Source organism: Pieris rapae, chromosome 24, assembly GCF_905147795.1.
Source record: "Pieris rapae chromosome 24, ilPieRapa1.1, whole genome shotgun sequence".
In the NCBI taxonomy this organism is placed as follows: domain Eukaryota; kingdom Metazoa; phylum Arthropoda; class Insecta; order Lepidoptera; family Pieridae; genus Pieris; species Pieris rapae.
Window position 1 is genome coordinate 2,156,472 of NC_059532.1, and position 12,779 is coordinate 2,169,250.

At 36.6% G+C, this 12,779-nt stretch overlaps 1 protein-coding gene across 1 annotated transcript; it reads left to right on the forward strand.

Moving 5' to 3' along the window:
• Positions 1 to 1,305: 1,305 nt before the first annotated feature.
• Positions 1,306 to 12,371, forward strand: LOC111001703 (phenoloxidase-activating factor 2-like). The gene is made up of 9 exons (XM_022271697.2): positions 1,306 to 1,366; positions 3,621 to 3,717; positions 4,130 to 4,229; positions 5,070 to 5,160; positions 5,889 to 6,013; positions 8,310 to 8,515; positions 9,427 to 9,605; positions 10,354 to 10,518; positions 11,166 to 12,371. Exons 1-9 carry the CDS (start codon positions 1,340 to 1,342, stop codon positions 11,325 to 11,327), a joined length of 1,152 nt encoding a protein of 383 aa, XP_022127389.2. The 5' UTR covers positions 1,306 to 1,339; the 3' UTR covers positions 11,328 to 12,371.
• Positions 12,372 to 12,779: the final 408 nt, after the last annotated feature.

A 12,779-nucleotide genomic window follows, 5' to 3' on the forward strand; every position in this document is an offset into this window, starting at 1 on the left:
TAATGTTTGGTTTTAATTTTGTTTTTAAGAGAGCGCTTAAAAGTCTCTGAATGAGAAAAAGCTTTATATGTAAATTCATTATGAAACTTAAATTAATTAAAACTAATCTCTAATTAAACTAGTGCGTTGCAATTCAGATGAGTCAGTTTGGGAAAACCACTGCTGTTATCTATAAATGGGTTACCAATTTATTATTGTTTGTATTAAGGTAAAATAAATATTAATATAATTAATTAAATAAACCCATATTAAATGAGGTAACAATAAATACTTAATTAATAAAGAGCGTACCAATTCTTAAAAGGCCGGCAACGCACTCGCGAGCCATCTGGCATTGATAGTGTCCATGGGCGGCGGTATCACTAAACATCAAGTGAGCCTCCTGCCCGTTTGCCCCATGTTCTATAAAAAAAAATTATCGACACACCTATTAAATAGCGTAGCAGTGAAAATTTGGAAAATTCTTTTCGTAAGTTAAATGAAAACATTGATTTCCGCATACATATAAGAGACAGTACATGCAAAGCTGAGAGCAGAGATGGCCAAGGTGTCAGCGTGTGAGTCTCATCCCTGGGGTCTTGGGTTCGACCATAGGCTACGCATCAATGGACTTTTCTATTTGCGCATTTAACATTCGCTTGAACGACGAGTGTGCGTTCAAGTATTACGACACGCAATTTTTGGAAATTCTTGATTCTTTTTTTTGAAGTTCATAAGTGTACATTATGTTACCTATATGAATAAATGATTTTTTGATGTGAAACATCTATAGCCGCACGTAAACCCGATTTCTGGCGTGGCGACGCATCGCCACGCTAGATGCATTTAGACTGCATCCATAGGGATGCAGTCTAAATGCAGTAGAAAATTTCACATTAAAAATATTTAATGAAAATAATGGTTATTCAGTCATCTGGAAAAAAATCGTAATATTTTATTTTATCATTATGACATATTTAGTTCCTATCACAATCTATTATTTTCTGCATATTACTTTTACAAAATAATGTCGATGCCAGACGTCCCGTGACAGCTCTAATTTTTTTTAAATTAATAATATTTTAAACAATAAGTAATAAAAATTAAAATAAAGTGTAAAAGTTTCGTCCCTGTATTACGTATTTAATAAGTGCCTGTGCACTTAAACCCTATGGCCCAAGAGTCTCTCCGGAGGGACTAAAATAAATGAAGCAGGAAACACTACACTGAAAATAGTTTACAAATTTAGCGTTTGTGATGAATCAGCCGCAAAACAGCACAAATAATATAAAGATAACATTTGTTGAGCAAAATTCAACAGTCAATTTCATGTCGTTTACCAGTTTGGTTGTGTGATTTTATGATGGAATTAAACATGGATTTAATTGTACGTATTTAGCTTAAATTACTTTGAACGGTTATATTATTAAATATAAAAAAAACGTGTGGCACTCGGGGCCTGCCGCGATAAAGCTATTGCATAGCATTTTTTATCAACCTATGCAATTATAATTGTTTATTTATTTTTTATTTATGCATTATTTTTTTTCTTTGTCATTAATTCAATCTACCAGACTCAGACTAACAAGCCTATATTGTCAGTCTCGTGTCTAAAAAGTATCACCGCTGTGCCGGTCGGAATGGGGGGTGTTAGGTTTTTTTTTCGTTACGGAATTTCTGGATTCGGTCCCCATGCTCAAGGCCCACAATAAAATCTATAAAGCAAAAGCTTAAAAACTTATGTCGACAAAGCTGTAAACATCGTAGTGTCGCATTATTGTTGACTAGCTCATGATTGTTTGCGCACGATTAGTATAAGTTTTTGTTAGCGTGGCATAGAAAAAAACTATTCCATTTAAAGATATTGGCTTTTTAAGATTTATTAAGAATTTAGAATTTATTAGAAATTAAGAATTAACATTTCCATCATACATTTCATATGCAGTTTTGACCGCACTAGGCTATTTATCGGGATGCGCCCTCTTATTTATATTTTATTTCAAATTCAATAGTTTCTTACAAATCAAATTCTATGTACAGTAGCGAGAGCGCTGTAAGTTTTTGTTGGCCGAGTGTAGAGTGCATCTTTTAACTCTTTTTAGTACTGAAAAATACCTTTGCAGTTGCAGTTGGTAACACTCATATATTTTGGTATCTATACTTTGATGTATTTTTAAGTTATTGACAGATTTTTTGTACCGTCGCTTCTTCATCTAATTTGGATACTAAAATCTCCAATGTGCTTCTAGATCCAGTTCACAGTTAATTTAGTGTTTTTTCTCAGTCTACTTGAAATATGCAGGGGATGATGCATACCTGCTATTGCTGTCTTCCGCACTGCACCCGTGGGTGGCGCCGGGAGCCCCGTTACGCCCGTGGGCTTGCGGGGGGTATCAGTTTCGCGCCCCGCTCAAGGGCGGGGTGGTCGTTGTGGCGGGCCTGGAGCGGCCCTGGGTCTTTTAGGTGCTATGTAGCGTCTTGGCTGCAATGTTGTTGTGTGTCAGCGGGGGTGGAGAATGCGTAGGTACTTCTTTAGGTATCGGAGTCCTCCTCGCGCACTAGCTCGCGCGGGAAGGATCGGCGGTGGTCGGGAGGCCTGGTGTGGAGCGGGGCGAGATTCTGGAGGTGCTGGAAGCCCTCCGGCGTCCGCACGCTCGAACATGCGTCTCGCCAGCGCGCTGATAAAGTCATCCAGGCTCTCCTGTTTGAGGTCTCGTTGAATGGTGGAATTCCTTACGTAGCGCGGCGCGTCGACTATACGCCGCAGTGTGGTACTCTGCACGGCCCGCAACCGACGTCGGTGCGTCTCGGCCGCAAGCGCATACCACGCGGGCGCCGCGTACGTAAGGTGCGGTCTGACGTATTGCTTGTAGAGCGCCAGTTTGCTTTACTTTATAGGCAGCGATGACTGGAGCACAGGGCGTAGTTTCACGGCAACCGCCTTTGCGCGGCCCGTGGCTGCAGCGATGTGGTGGCGCATTGTGAGGCCTCGGTAGGTTGCTTTGGGGCGCCACTGGATCTCGACCCCTTGTAGCTGGAGCGGTGGCGGGAGATGTCGCCGGCCAAAGACCTGGCCTGGGTCTTGGCGGCATTTGCGGTCAGGCGCCGCTCAGCCAGCCAGGCGGGAAGGGCATCCAGCGACCTCTGCAGCTTGACGCCTGCGTAGCGCGCGTTGAATGCCGTTGCGATGTAGGCGGTGTCGTCGGGATGATGCATAGGATCTAGCGAAGACGCGATTTTAGCGCGCCCCCCTAGATGTCGCGCCCTGGGTTGTAGCCTAATTTACTACTATATCGTACTACCTATTTCTTTTAACTACATTTTGTATATGTAATATTATAAATAGCTTTGCATTTTTGATTAATAAACTATATTTTAATCAAATAAAAAATTGGTTATATTATGAATGTGTGTATCTAATAATCTTAAAGGAAGTAAGTGAAAACTGAGTAAAATAAAACTGTTATAATAACACAAATATATCATATAAATATCTATAGTCCGATTTACTGAACTTGGTACTGAAATTGGTATCTACGCGAGTGTGTAAAATTTGTGATGTCATATTTACTTGTATAATTGTTGATGTAGAACTAGTAAATAAATCTTATTGATATAAGTGATATAATTTGCTTTTACAGATAAAGTTTTTGTTACTGGGAGTTCTATCGGTGGCTGGTCAAGATTTCAATCAGGACGCTATGATGGAAGTATTTGGGGTACCGCCGCCATTACCGGGTTTGTCAATTGTCATACGCTTTTGATATTTGTAAATACGTGAGGAACATGTATACTAACAATACAATTATAGACCTGTATAGTAATTTTATTCTAGGAGTACATTTCACAGATATAATTATTTAACTAATATATACAAACATTTTAAATACTATTTTAAAAGAAAGTGTAGTTTCTTGGCCATTTTTCTCCACACAAAACTACCTTTTGGAAGGGGCAACTAGAATCATCTTTATATTTTATTTAACGTTCAGAAGTGTCATTTTAGGTGGTCTAATTGGAATAAATGATTTGAATTTGAATATTTAATGTATGCTCGAAATCCCATGTTAGTAACATGCACTTAAATTTCATGACAAAAGAAAAAACATGTATACATCAATTGTATATATGTATATATAATGGGTTTCAGGCACCAACGACACATGTATGCTACAAAGTGGTGGTGAAGGACGATGTATGCCGCGTCATTTATGTGATGATACAACTTTAAACAAAACTACTACAGTTCGGTAAGTTAAAATAAAAAGCCGGCGACTCACTCGCGAGCCCTCTGGCATTGAGGAAGTCCATGGGCGGCGGTATCACTTAACATCAATCTCCTGCCGTATCGTTGTTGGTTATGTACCAGGGTACTTTTGCAACTGCTCTTAGGATTTTGTTCTGTTGTCGCTGGAGTATGTTTATGTTGGTATCACTTGCTCTGTCCCACAGTTGAAGGCTATATGTCCAAATGGACTTTAGGATGACTTTATATATAAGAAGTTTGTTATCTTTAGATAGACTTGAGTTTCTTCCTAGCGTCCAGTGAAAACATGTTTATATTAATTTATCAAAGTTCACCACATCATATTATTATGTAATGCTATATCTACAGAATACAAGCTATATTTTCTAAAATATATGAAAATTATGATAGTAGGGAATGTTATACTTTTTAAATAAAAATACATTTAAAACCATACATTTATTATTTATTTGCTTGTTAGTATTCGTACAGCTTATTATACAATATCTAAGCAATTACATCAAACACAAAAGCCAAAATCGTTAAACACAATCAATCAAACAATGCCTGTGGACAAGGGACTGTCTGTCGCGTCCAGGACAAAGAGATGTTTATTAGAGAGGCATTGTAGTTTTTCCTATCATTGTTTTGAGATTATTTCTGTCGGGGCTTTGTCATAAGCGGGTTTACTGCTGGCAGTGCATTGAGGACTGTCTTCAGACCGGGGTTTGCGACCAACGCGAATCCAGGTTCGCACTTGCGGAAAGAGCAAGGGTAGGAGCGGGCACAGGCAAAATGGTATCAGGTATTGGATATTGGTTTAATTGCAATGTGATTGTTTCAGAGTACATCAAGAGTGTCAGTTTATTCTGGATAAATGCTGTCCTATTATCAAAGAAGATAAAACCCCCGATTTAGATTACGCCTATGATGAGGTATTGTCTTTTACTTATCAAAAAAGAGTGTGTGTACTTATGTACACGCGTTCGAAGTTATACTTCTTTGGCGTATGGAAATAAATAACTAAAATGCAGTAGTGATTAAAATTAATCAAACAATATTTTTTAGATAATAATTTTTAATTAACGACAATTTACTTTAAATCTATAATTGCAGTCGAAACAGTTTATTCAAATCAGTTTTATCACTAATATTCAATATATATAGATATACTAATAAATTATTAGTAATAATATCACCGTCGTATATGAAATTGATATAAAAATACAACTTGAACATAGTTATCGATTTTCATGCCACATAGAACGAACTTTACGATGTTGAATTCAGCTGTCGGTGTGCGCGCGCATCGTAAAAATTCACTCTCATCACTTTTCACGCGCCAAAAGAAGTATAACTTCAATACACATGTAAAATTCATTCATTCATTTTAAAGTGAAAGAGAAACGGATAAACAAAGGCCTCTTAGAAATCCCACCACTGTTTACACTGTGCTACTGTCTGATATGCACCACCTGCTGTTTCAATCTGGTCTATCCGTCTTCTAAATCTTCTTCGTCATGACATCTGCTACCTTGATTATCCTTATCTATTCTTTCTTCTTTATCATACACCGTCCCATCTGCCTTTGACACGCCGGTAGCATTTAATTAGTTAGTATCGAGAGTTAACTTGGTATTAATACCACATTTATGTTTTCTAGGTTGACTTGAGTTGCGGTAAGCATAATTCAAATGGGATATCGATGCGTATCTTGAACAAAGATAATAGTGAAACGAAGTTTGGCGAATTTCCCTGGATAGTCGCAGTCCTTATGAAAGAGCAACGGTAATATAGAGAAATATTTGTGAAATTTTATCTGGACCGATTGCGGAAATTCTTCCAGCGTATATATAAATCTTCTTGTATAAAAATAAGCTGCTAAGCGTCGGGACAAGCTGTCTGTAATAAAATGTAGAGTAGGAAAGGTTAAACCAGCTGCCCACTGAAGTATTTCCGAATCAATTCGGCTTAGTAGCCTTCAAGAAAAGAGCGTTTCAATTCTCAATATGCCGGAAACGCACTCGCCAGCCCTCTGGCATTGAGTGTCCATGGGCGGCGGTCTCACTTAGCATCAGGTGAGCCTCCTTTCCGTTTGCCCCCTGTTCTATACAAAAAAGGTAATAAAGGTGGGTGGGATGGGGGTGGGTGCCACTCATCAATTGCGTTTGGGGGTCATTCGAGTATTATGTAAGCAGATTAACAGTCAGTAAAGTTACAAATAATACATAAACTTATTAATTTTTTGTATGAATCCACGAAAATGCATTTTCTAGCATAGAACCAATTCAACTTAGGGTCCTTCAACAAGAGAGCGTACAAATTCTTTAAAGCGGGCAACTTACTCGCAACACACTTAGCACTCACAGAAGCACGTAGACAAAGTCTACTAGCAGAGCTGTGCAGCCGGGGGAACCTACGACCTCGACATGAGATTCAGCCACTATTTGAATATTAGAACACATCCTGTAGTCGATTGAGAATTCTCGTCAAGAACGGGTTTCTTGCATCGGCTATGTATGAAGCGGCGGTGTTTCGATTGTTTTAGTGCGTTGTTTGTGCAATTTTTGAGGGTAAAGGAGTTTTGTTGTATATTATGTCACTTTATTTAGTTAATATTTAATTAACTAAATATTTTCGACGTCCTGGTGGACAGAAAAACTGTGTCCAGTTTATGTTTCCACCATACAAACTTCTACTATTTAAGATTATTTATACAAAAAATAAATAAATAGTATAAAATTTAATCTTACTACGAAAATATTAGTATTACAATATGCTACAAAACAAGAAATATTACGAAACTTCAGATCGCAGCTGGAAAATTTCTGCGGTAGGGTAGTGACTTGTGTCTACTGCAACAAGAGCGTAGCATAGGTGAGACTTGTTCCCACCAGCCCATGAATATAAAACAGAAATATGTATTTGTGTGAATGGATATGTATTGAGATTTTTTTAAATATATATATGTTCGGAATAGAATCATTTTTAGTTTATAAATTTAATTGAGGGCCATGAGGGTGGTCCCAAAAATATTTTTAACTCGGCTGATCCGCGCATACGCATTGTTAATGAGTCGTGGTTGAACATTCGTTGCGTAAGGTTAGATGCAATTTTATGTTTTTTATATATATTTTGTGTTTTTTTGTGAATTTCTTGTCAATAGTTACGTCCTCCATTTAGACTATTAGAGTGAGTGTTTTTGTGCGTATTCGTGAACTATTATTGTAAGGCAAGGTACAGCATCAGTCCTAACATTTCTTGTTCCCAAAACTAACAATCTATCCATCCTTACGGCTGACGTGTTTTTTTGTGCCTTTCGCCCTAACAAGGAGCAACCTTGAGGTATGTACTCAGGACTTATTTTAGTATAAGATTACGTATCGACGGCCACCGAACCGTTCTTTGTGATACATAATTTTTTGGTAGCAGAGCGTGGTTTCATTTTAGTTAATGATTTTTCGGTATATAAGTCCTGGGTTCATAACTTATTAATGCATATATCTTGTTATGTTTGTAGGGATTATAGTGTTTTGATAGTGTTATAAATCGTTTTTTGTAGTAAGTTATTAGCCGCTTATTATAATTTGCTTTTTATTTGATTTTTGTGCTATTGTTTGTACTTTTATATAATGGCGGTTTCGCACAAGGCACAAATAGCTGGTGTATTGCGGTGGCTAGGATCGGCCGTTTTAAATATTTCGCGAAAAGATCGCGTTCAGGCCCTTCTATCAAGAAGTGACGCGTTAGAGGATAGGATGAAAGATTTATATAAATCGTATCAGGCATTAATTGAATTGGGTTTGGAACCGGAGGTGATGGACAAGGTTTGTGCAGACATGGATCAGGCTGAGGATTTGGCTGATCAAATCAGGGAAGCCGTTGGTATTATTAAATTAAATTCGGCTACTCAGTCAAATAACCTTCAATCGAAGGATAGTTTAACTTTTTCAAGTGGTATTATAGGTAGGTTTGTTTGTACAAAGTATGTGTATAAAATCCCCCGCACCACAAGAGTCGTATATTGAGAAATTTATAAAAAAAAATATGCTACAACATAATATACCATGTCTATCGTTTTTAGAAAACATGGTAAATTTAAAATCACCTACAAGGGCGCCGGTTCCATCATACACCCAGAAGTAGTCTTGACCGCCGCCCACATCACTGGCAGTGCCATGAGGGTTAGAGCTGGTGAATGGGATTCAAGTACCAACGATGAGCAGTTCGTCCATGAGGATGTTGATGTTGGGGAGATTGTGGTGCATGAGCGATATACACCGCAAAGGAGTGAGTTTTTGTTTTAGTTGTAAATAGGGTTACGGCAGAATGTCAATGGAGGCATTTTTAGGTCTAGGCCTCATATTTATGCAACCTAATAGGCAAGTGGGTAACCAATCTCCGGTGCCTGACACACGCCGTCAACTTTTTACTTCACCGTTCCAGCGAATCTTAAATGCTCACATAAATAGTTGGTGCACAACAGGGGATCGAACCCACCACTTCAGGGATGACTGTCGCACTTTTAAGCCAGTAGATCAACACCACTCACAGGATACTATAACTCCCGTCAAAACCCTTGCGAGTCCAACGCATAAAAGCAACACCTTGATGGCTGTAAGTTTGACGGTCCTCTTCACAAGATATTTTCTTTTGTGGACTGTGGAAGCGACTCCCGATGGAGATCTTCACTGTGAGATACAACCTACAAATGCCGATCTCAGGAATTACTGGCCCGAAATTGACAATTTGTTTCAAAAAAAATCAATCAAAATCAAAATTCATTTATTCAATTTAGATGCGTCTTAGGGCTCGCTTATGAATGTGAAAAACGTTTACGAAATTCGCGAAAGAGCAAGACTAATAGGTCATGTTCTGAGAGGAACGGGCAAGAAACTCAGCGAGATCATCCCTCCCTCTACATTACAATTATTCAAAAGAAAATGACGACAACGACATTAAAGATAGATAAGTAAAAAAAAAACTGTTGTGTAAAAGTGTTGTGAATATGACTATATACAAAGATAACAAAACAAATTATAACAATATAATTAGAACTATTGCCAAGCGTTTTTATCTTATTAACTGTATAGTACCTTAACACATTAATGATTTTTGGAACCTTAACTAATTATGGTGTTAAACTAAGCTTTTTTCAACTACTAACAAGCTAGTTAAATAACATAAATATTTATTCACAGAGAACATGCACTACGATATAGCTTTGCTCATCCTATTATGGCCCCTAACACTGTCACACCACGTTGGAGTTGTCTGTTTGCCCCCTCCGGGGACAGCAAGGACCCCCGCAGAAACGAGATGCTTGGCCGCTGGCTGGGGAAAGGACACGTTTGGGAAATATCAAAATGAATTAAAAAAGGTACATATTACATATTCTTACGTGTATCAAAATGTTTCATTAATGAAATGAAAGACGAAACCATATCGTTTCGTTCGATTACTTTGATCACGAAGTAATGAAAGTGTCATAACCATGTGGCAGTAGAACCCTTCAGCTTGACTATCTTCCTTCGTTTCTTCAGCTTGACTTTCTTCAGACAAGTTGGTGTTCAACATTCTGTACCTGTTTCTGGACCCTTCATCTCTGTTTTCACTGTTCGAATTGCGCACTTAGATATTTTAGTATGAATTAGGATGGCTCCATATAATTTGTTTTATATTAAAACTTTATTGGTATACATCCATCCACATCCTTATACTATTCACACGCTTACTCATAAGGGAAATTAGTAAATAAATTAATGTATTTATAAATTTGACGATTATTTAAATGATCCTGAAAATTTTTGGGGCGACTTAAAAGAGTGGCAGAGAGTTTGTTGTTCTTCCTGCTCTACGCCCTTGACTTGCAAACTAGTAGTATATGTACTTTAGAATTAATTTAACAACTTTTCTGTTGACGTCGATAAATGTACTATTATAAAGTTATTTTGTGTTCGAGTTGAAGTTTATTTTGAGTAAGTATACTATTGACGAAAGTAAAATTCAATAAAGTGATCAAATACGAGCAAAATTGGCTGTGTTGTGTGATGAAAGAGTGGATATGTATGCAAGAGAATATAGGTACTGATGAAATTAAAAAATAAATACATTGTATTTATTTACAGGTTGAGTTACCAGTGGTAGATCGAAGATCTTGTAAATCTTTACTGCGACAGACACGTCTGGGACGTCATTTCAAACTTCATCAGAGTTTTATGTGCGCTGGAGGCGAAGAGGGCAGAGATACTTGTAAAGGAGACGGGGGAGCACCTCTTGTTTGTCCGATGCCGGTAAATATCATTCCCTAGTAATTCTTAATGGGCGAAAATATGAAAGCTAAAATGTTGATTTAATCGAAAAATTTAAATAATACTGCCGAACAAATTACACATATCAAAAGTGAAAGTTCTATATAAAATAACTAATAATATAGATAAATAAAAAATCTCAGTTTACTGCACAAGACGTTATGAGACAGATTTGCCATCTAAACTTCCAATATGTATTTACTAAAGGAATACATCAACCAATAGCGTCTATTTTGAAATTTTGTGAATTTTTCCAAAACCCATTCACACTTACTTGTTCACACATTCTTAATTTTTAACACTAAAATTGTTATTTCTCGGGTTACCCACAACATAGGGCTTTCCTAGTGTGGGCACTAGCGATATTTTAGTCTTGTCACAACCCTTTTGTCACAAATCAAGTTTTAATAAATTAATTATTATTAAGATAAAAGCGAACTTTTTCGCAAGGCGTTAAAAGCCGGCAACGCAAACCAGTGGCATAGGCGGCTGTATCACGTAACAGCCTCATGTGCTTTTTAAATGTTTATATAACAAATTGATAACTTAAAACATATTTTATTAGAACATTATTATTTTGAAATCCAAACAGATTACAGATAATTTGTTATAAAAACTCTTAATTACAGGATGAAAATGACCGATACGTGCAAAATGGTATTGTATCATGGGGCATCGGTTGTGGTGAAAAAGATGTACCATCCGTCTACACTGATGTCACCTTTCTTCGGCCATGGATAGATGCTCAGATGAAAGCTCGAAACTTTGTAACTTCTTTTTATACCTATTAGACTAGTATACTCGCCTCTAACGCCTACGTCACCGATTACGCCAGACTGATGCGAGACGCAGTATGCATTCTGTCCCGCTCTAACGAGCGTTGACCGCACCTATAGTACGTCATCTTGTGTTATGTTTACTTCGTTACGGAATTTCTTGATTCGCAGCGCTCAAAGCCCGCGATAAAATCTATTATATCTATACAATGGCTTAGTTCAATTGACTTTCAGAGCTAACAAACAAACGCACAAACTGCCTAACAATTTGCGATTGAGTGCGTCATCGATTGTACCGAGGATACTCTTACTACTACCTCACAATTTGCTTAAAAGTACCTTCAGAAGTCAGTATCAGCCTGGCCGAGGCACTGCAAAAGCGTGGCAGTCCCAATAGCATCTGAAAAGGGTTATTATATAGGAGTAACATTTAAAAAGGGTGCTGAATGTATAATTGCTTTGTATTCAAACAATAAATCTGTTAATACGCCCACAGAGGTTTTATTTTAATTTATTTAATCAGGTTAGGAATTTTCGTCAAAGTGCTTTCACTCATACTACGAAATGTAAGCAAGTTATGTACCTATGTATTTAATGTTTATAACTCGCGTTAACCAAAGAGGATATTGAAAAGTTAAATATTAATGAATATCTAATAACTATGTTTTTTATAACTTTTATGGTACAAAAAATACATATAGACAAATTGTTGACGAAGATTGCGTTAATAAAAGTGATATAACTAATTAATTTTAATAAAACTGATGTTATATTAATTCATTCTACTTATTATGTTATATTAATGTAAATTTTATAAATAAGTGTAATAAATTGTTAAATAATTCTTATAAATAAATAACTCTTAACTAACACAAGCCTGTCTATCTATCTATATAACTAAAGTTCTTGCGTGAAGTGAGCAACGCAAGTGTTCTCCAAGAACTCCGGTTCTTAGTACCTAGGAGAGATGAGAGATGGCAATGTTGTTTGAGAATTAGTCTACACAGGTCCCGTTAACAAAGACGTTGCTTTATGTTCGCAGAGTTTACAGTGGCGATGTGTAAGGATAATATATGTATTTTTGTGAATAAATGTTTTATAGTATAATATTGTTTTTTTAAGAATGTATTATAAAAACTAATTTATCAATTGACATACACGCCTAATAGACAATTTCAAAAGTCTATATGCAATTATTTGATAAGAAGAGAATATATTAAATATAAAAGGAGGACAAAATTATACCCGGTTTAAAAAGCTCACACATACAAATAAGTGATTAATTTTTTTTTATATAAAAAAAAAGAAAATAACACACCCTATGTAGATTTGATGTATACCGCTGAATTTTAAATATTAATTAGTACCTAAAATGTTTTATTAACCCATATAAATATACCCAAAATATGTAAAAAATAATAATAATAATAAATAAATAGATACGCTGTCATAGCACTGTTTCCATAG

Excerpts from the sequence above, each read along its gene's own strand:
- LOC111001703 (XM_022271697.2), top strand. The coding sequence starts at position 1,340 with ATGATGGAATTAAACATGGATTTAATT. Across the intron at positions 6,014-8,309 it reads GTCCTTATGAAAGAGCAACG|AAAACATGGTAAATTTAAAA; the intron begins GTAATATAGAGA and ends TATCGTTTTTAG. Across the intron at positions 10,519-11,165 it reads CTCTTGTTTGTCCGATGCCG|GATGAAAATGACCGATACGT; the intron begins GTAAATATCATT and ends TCTTAATTACAG.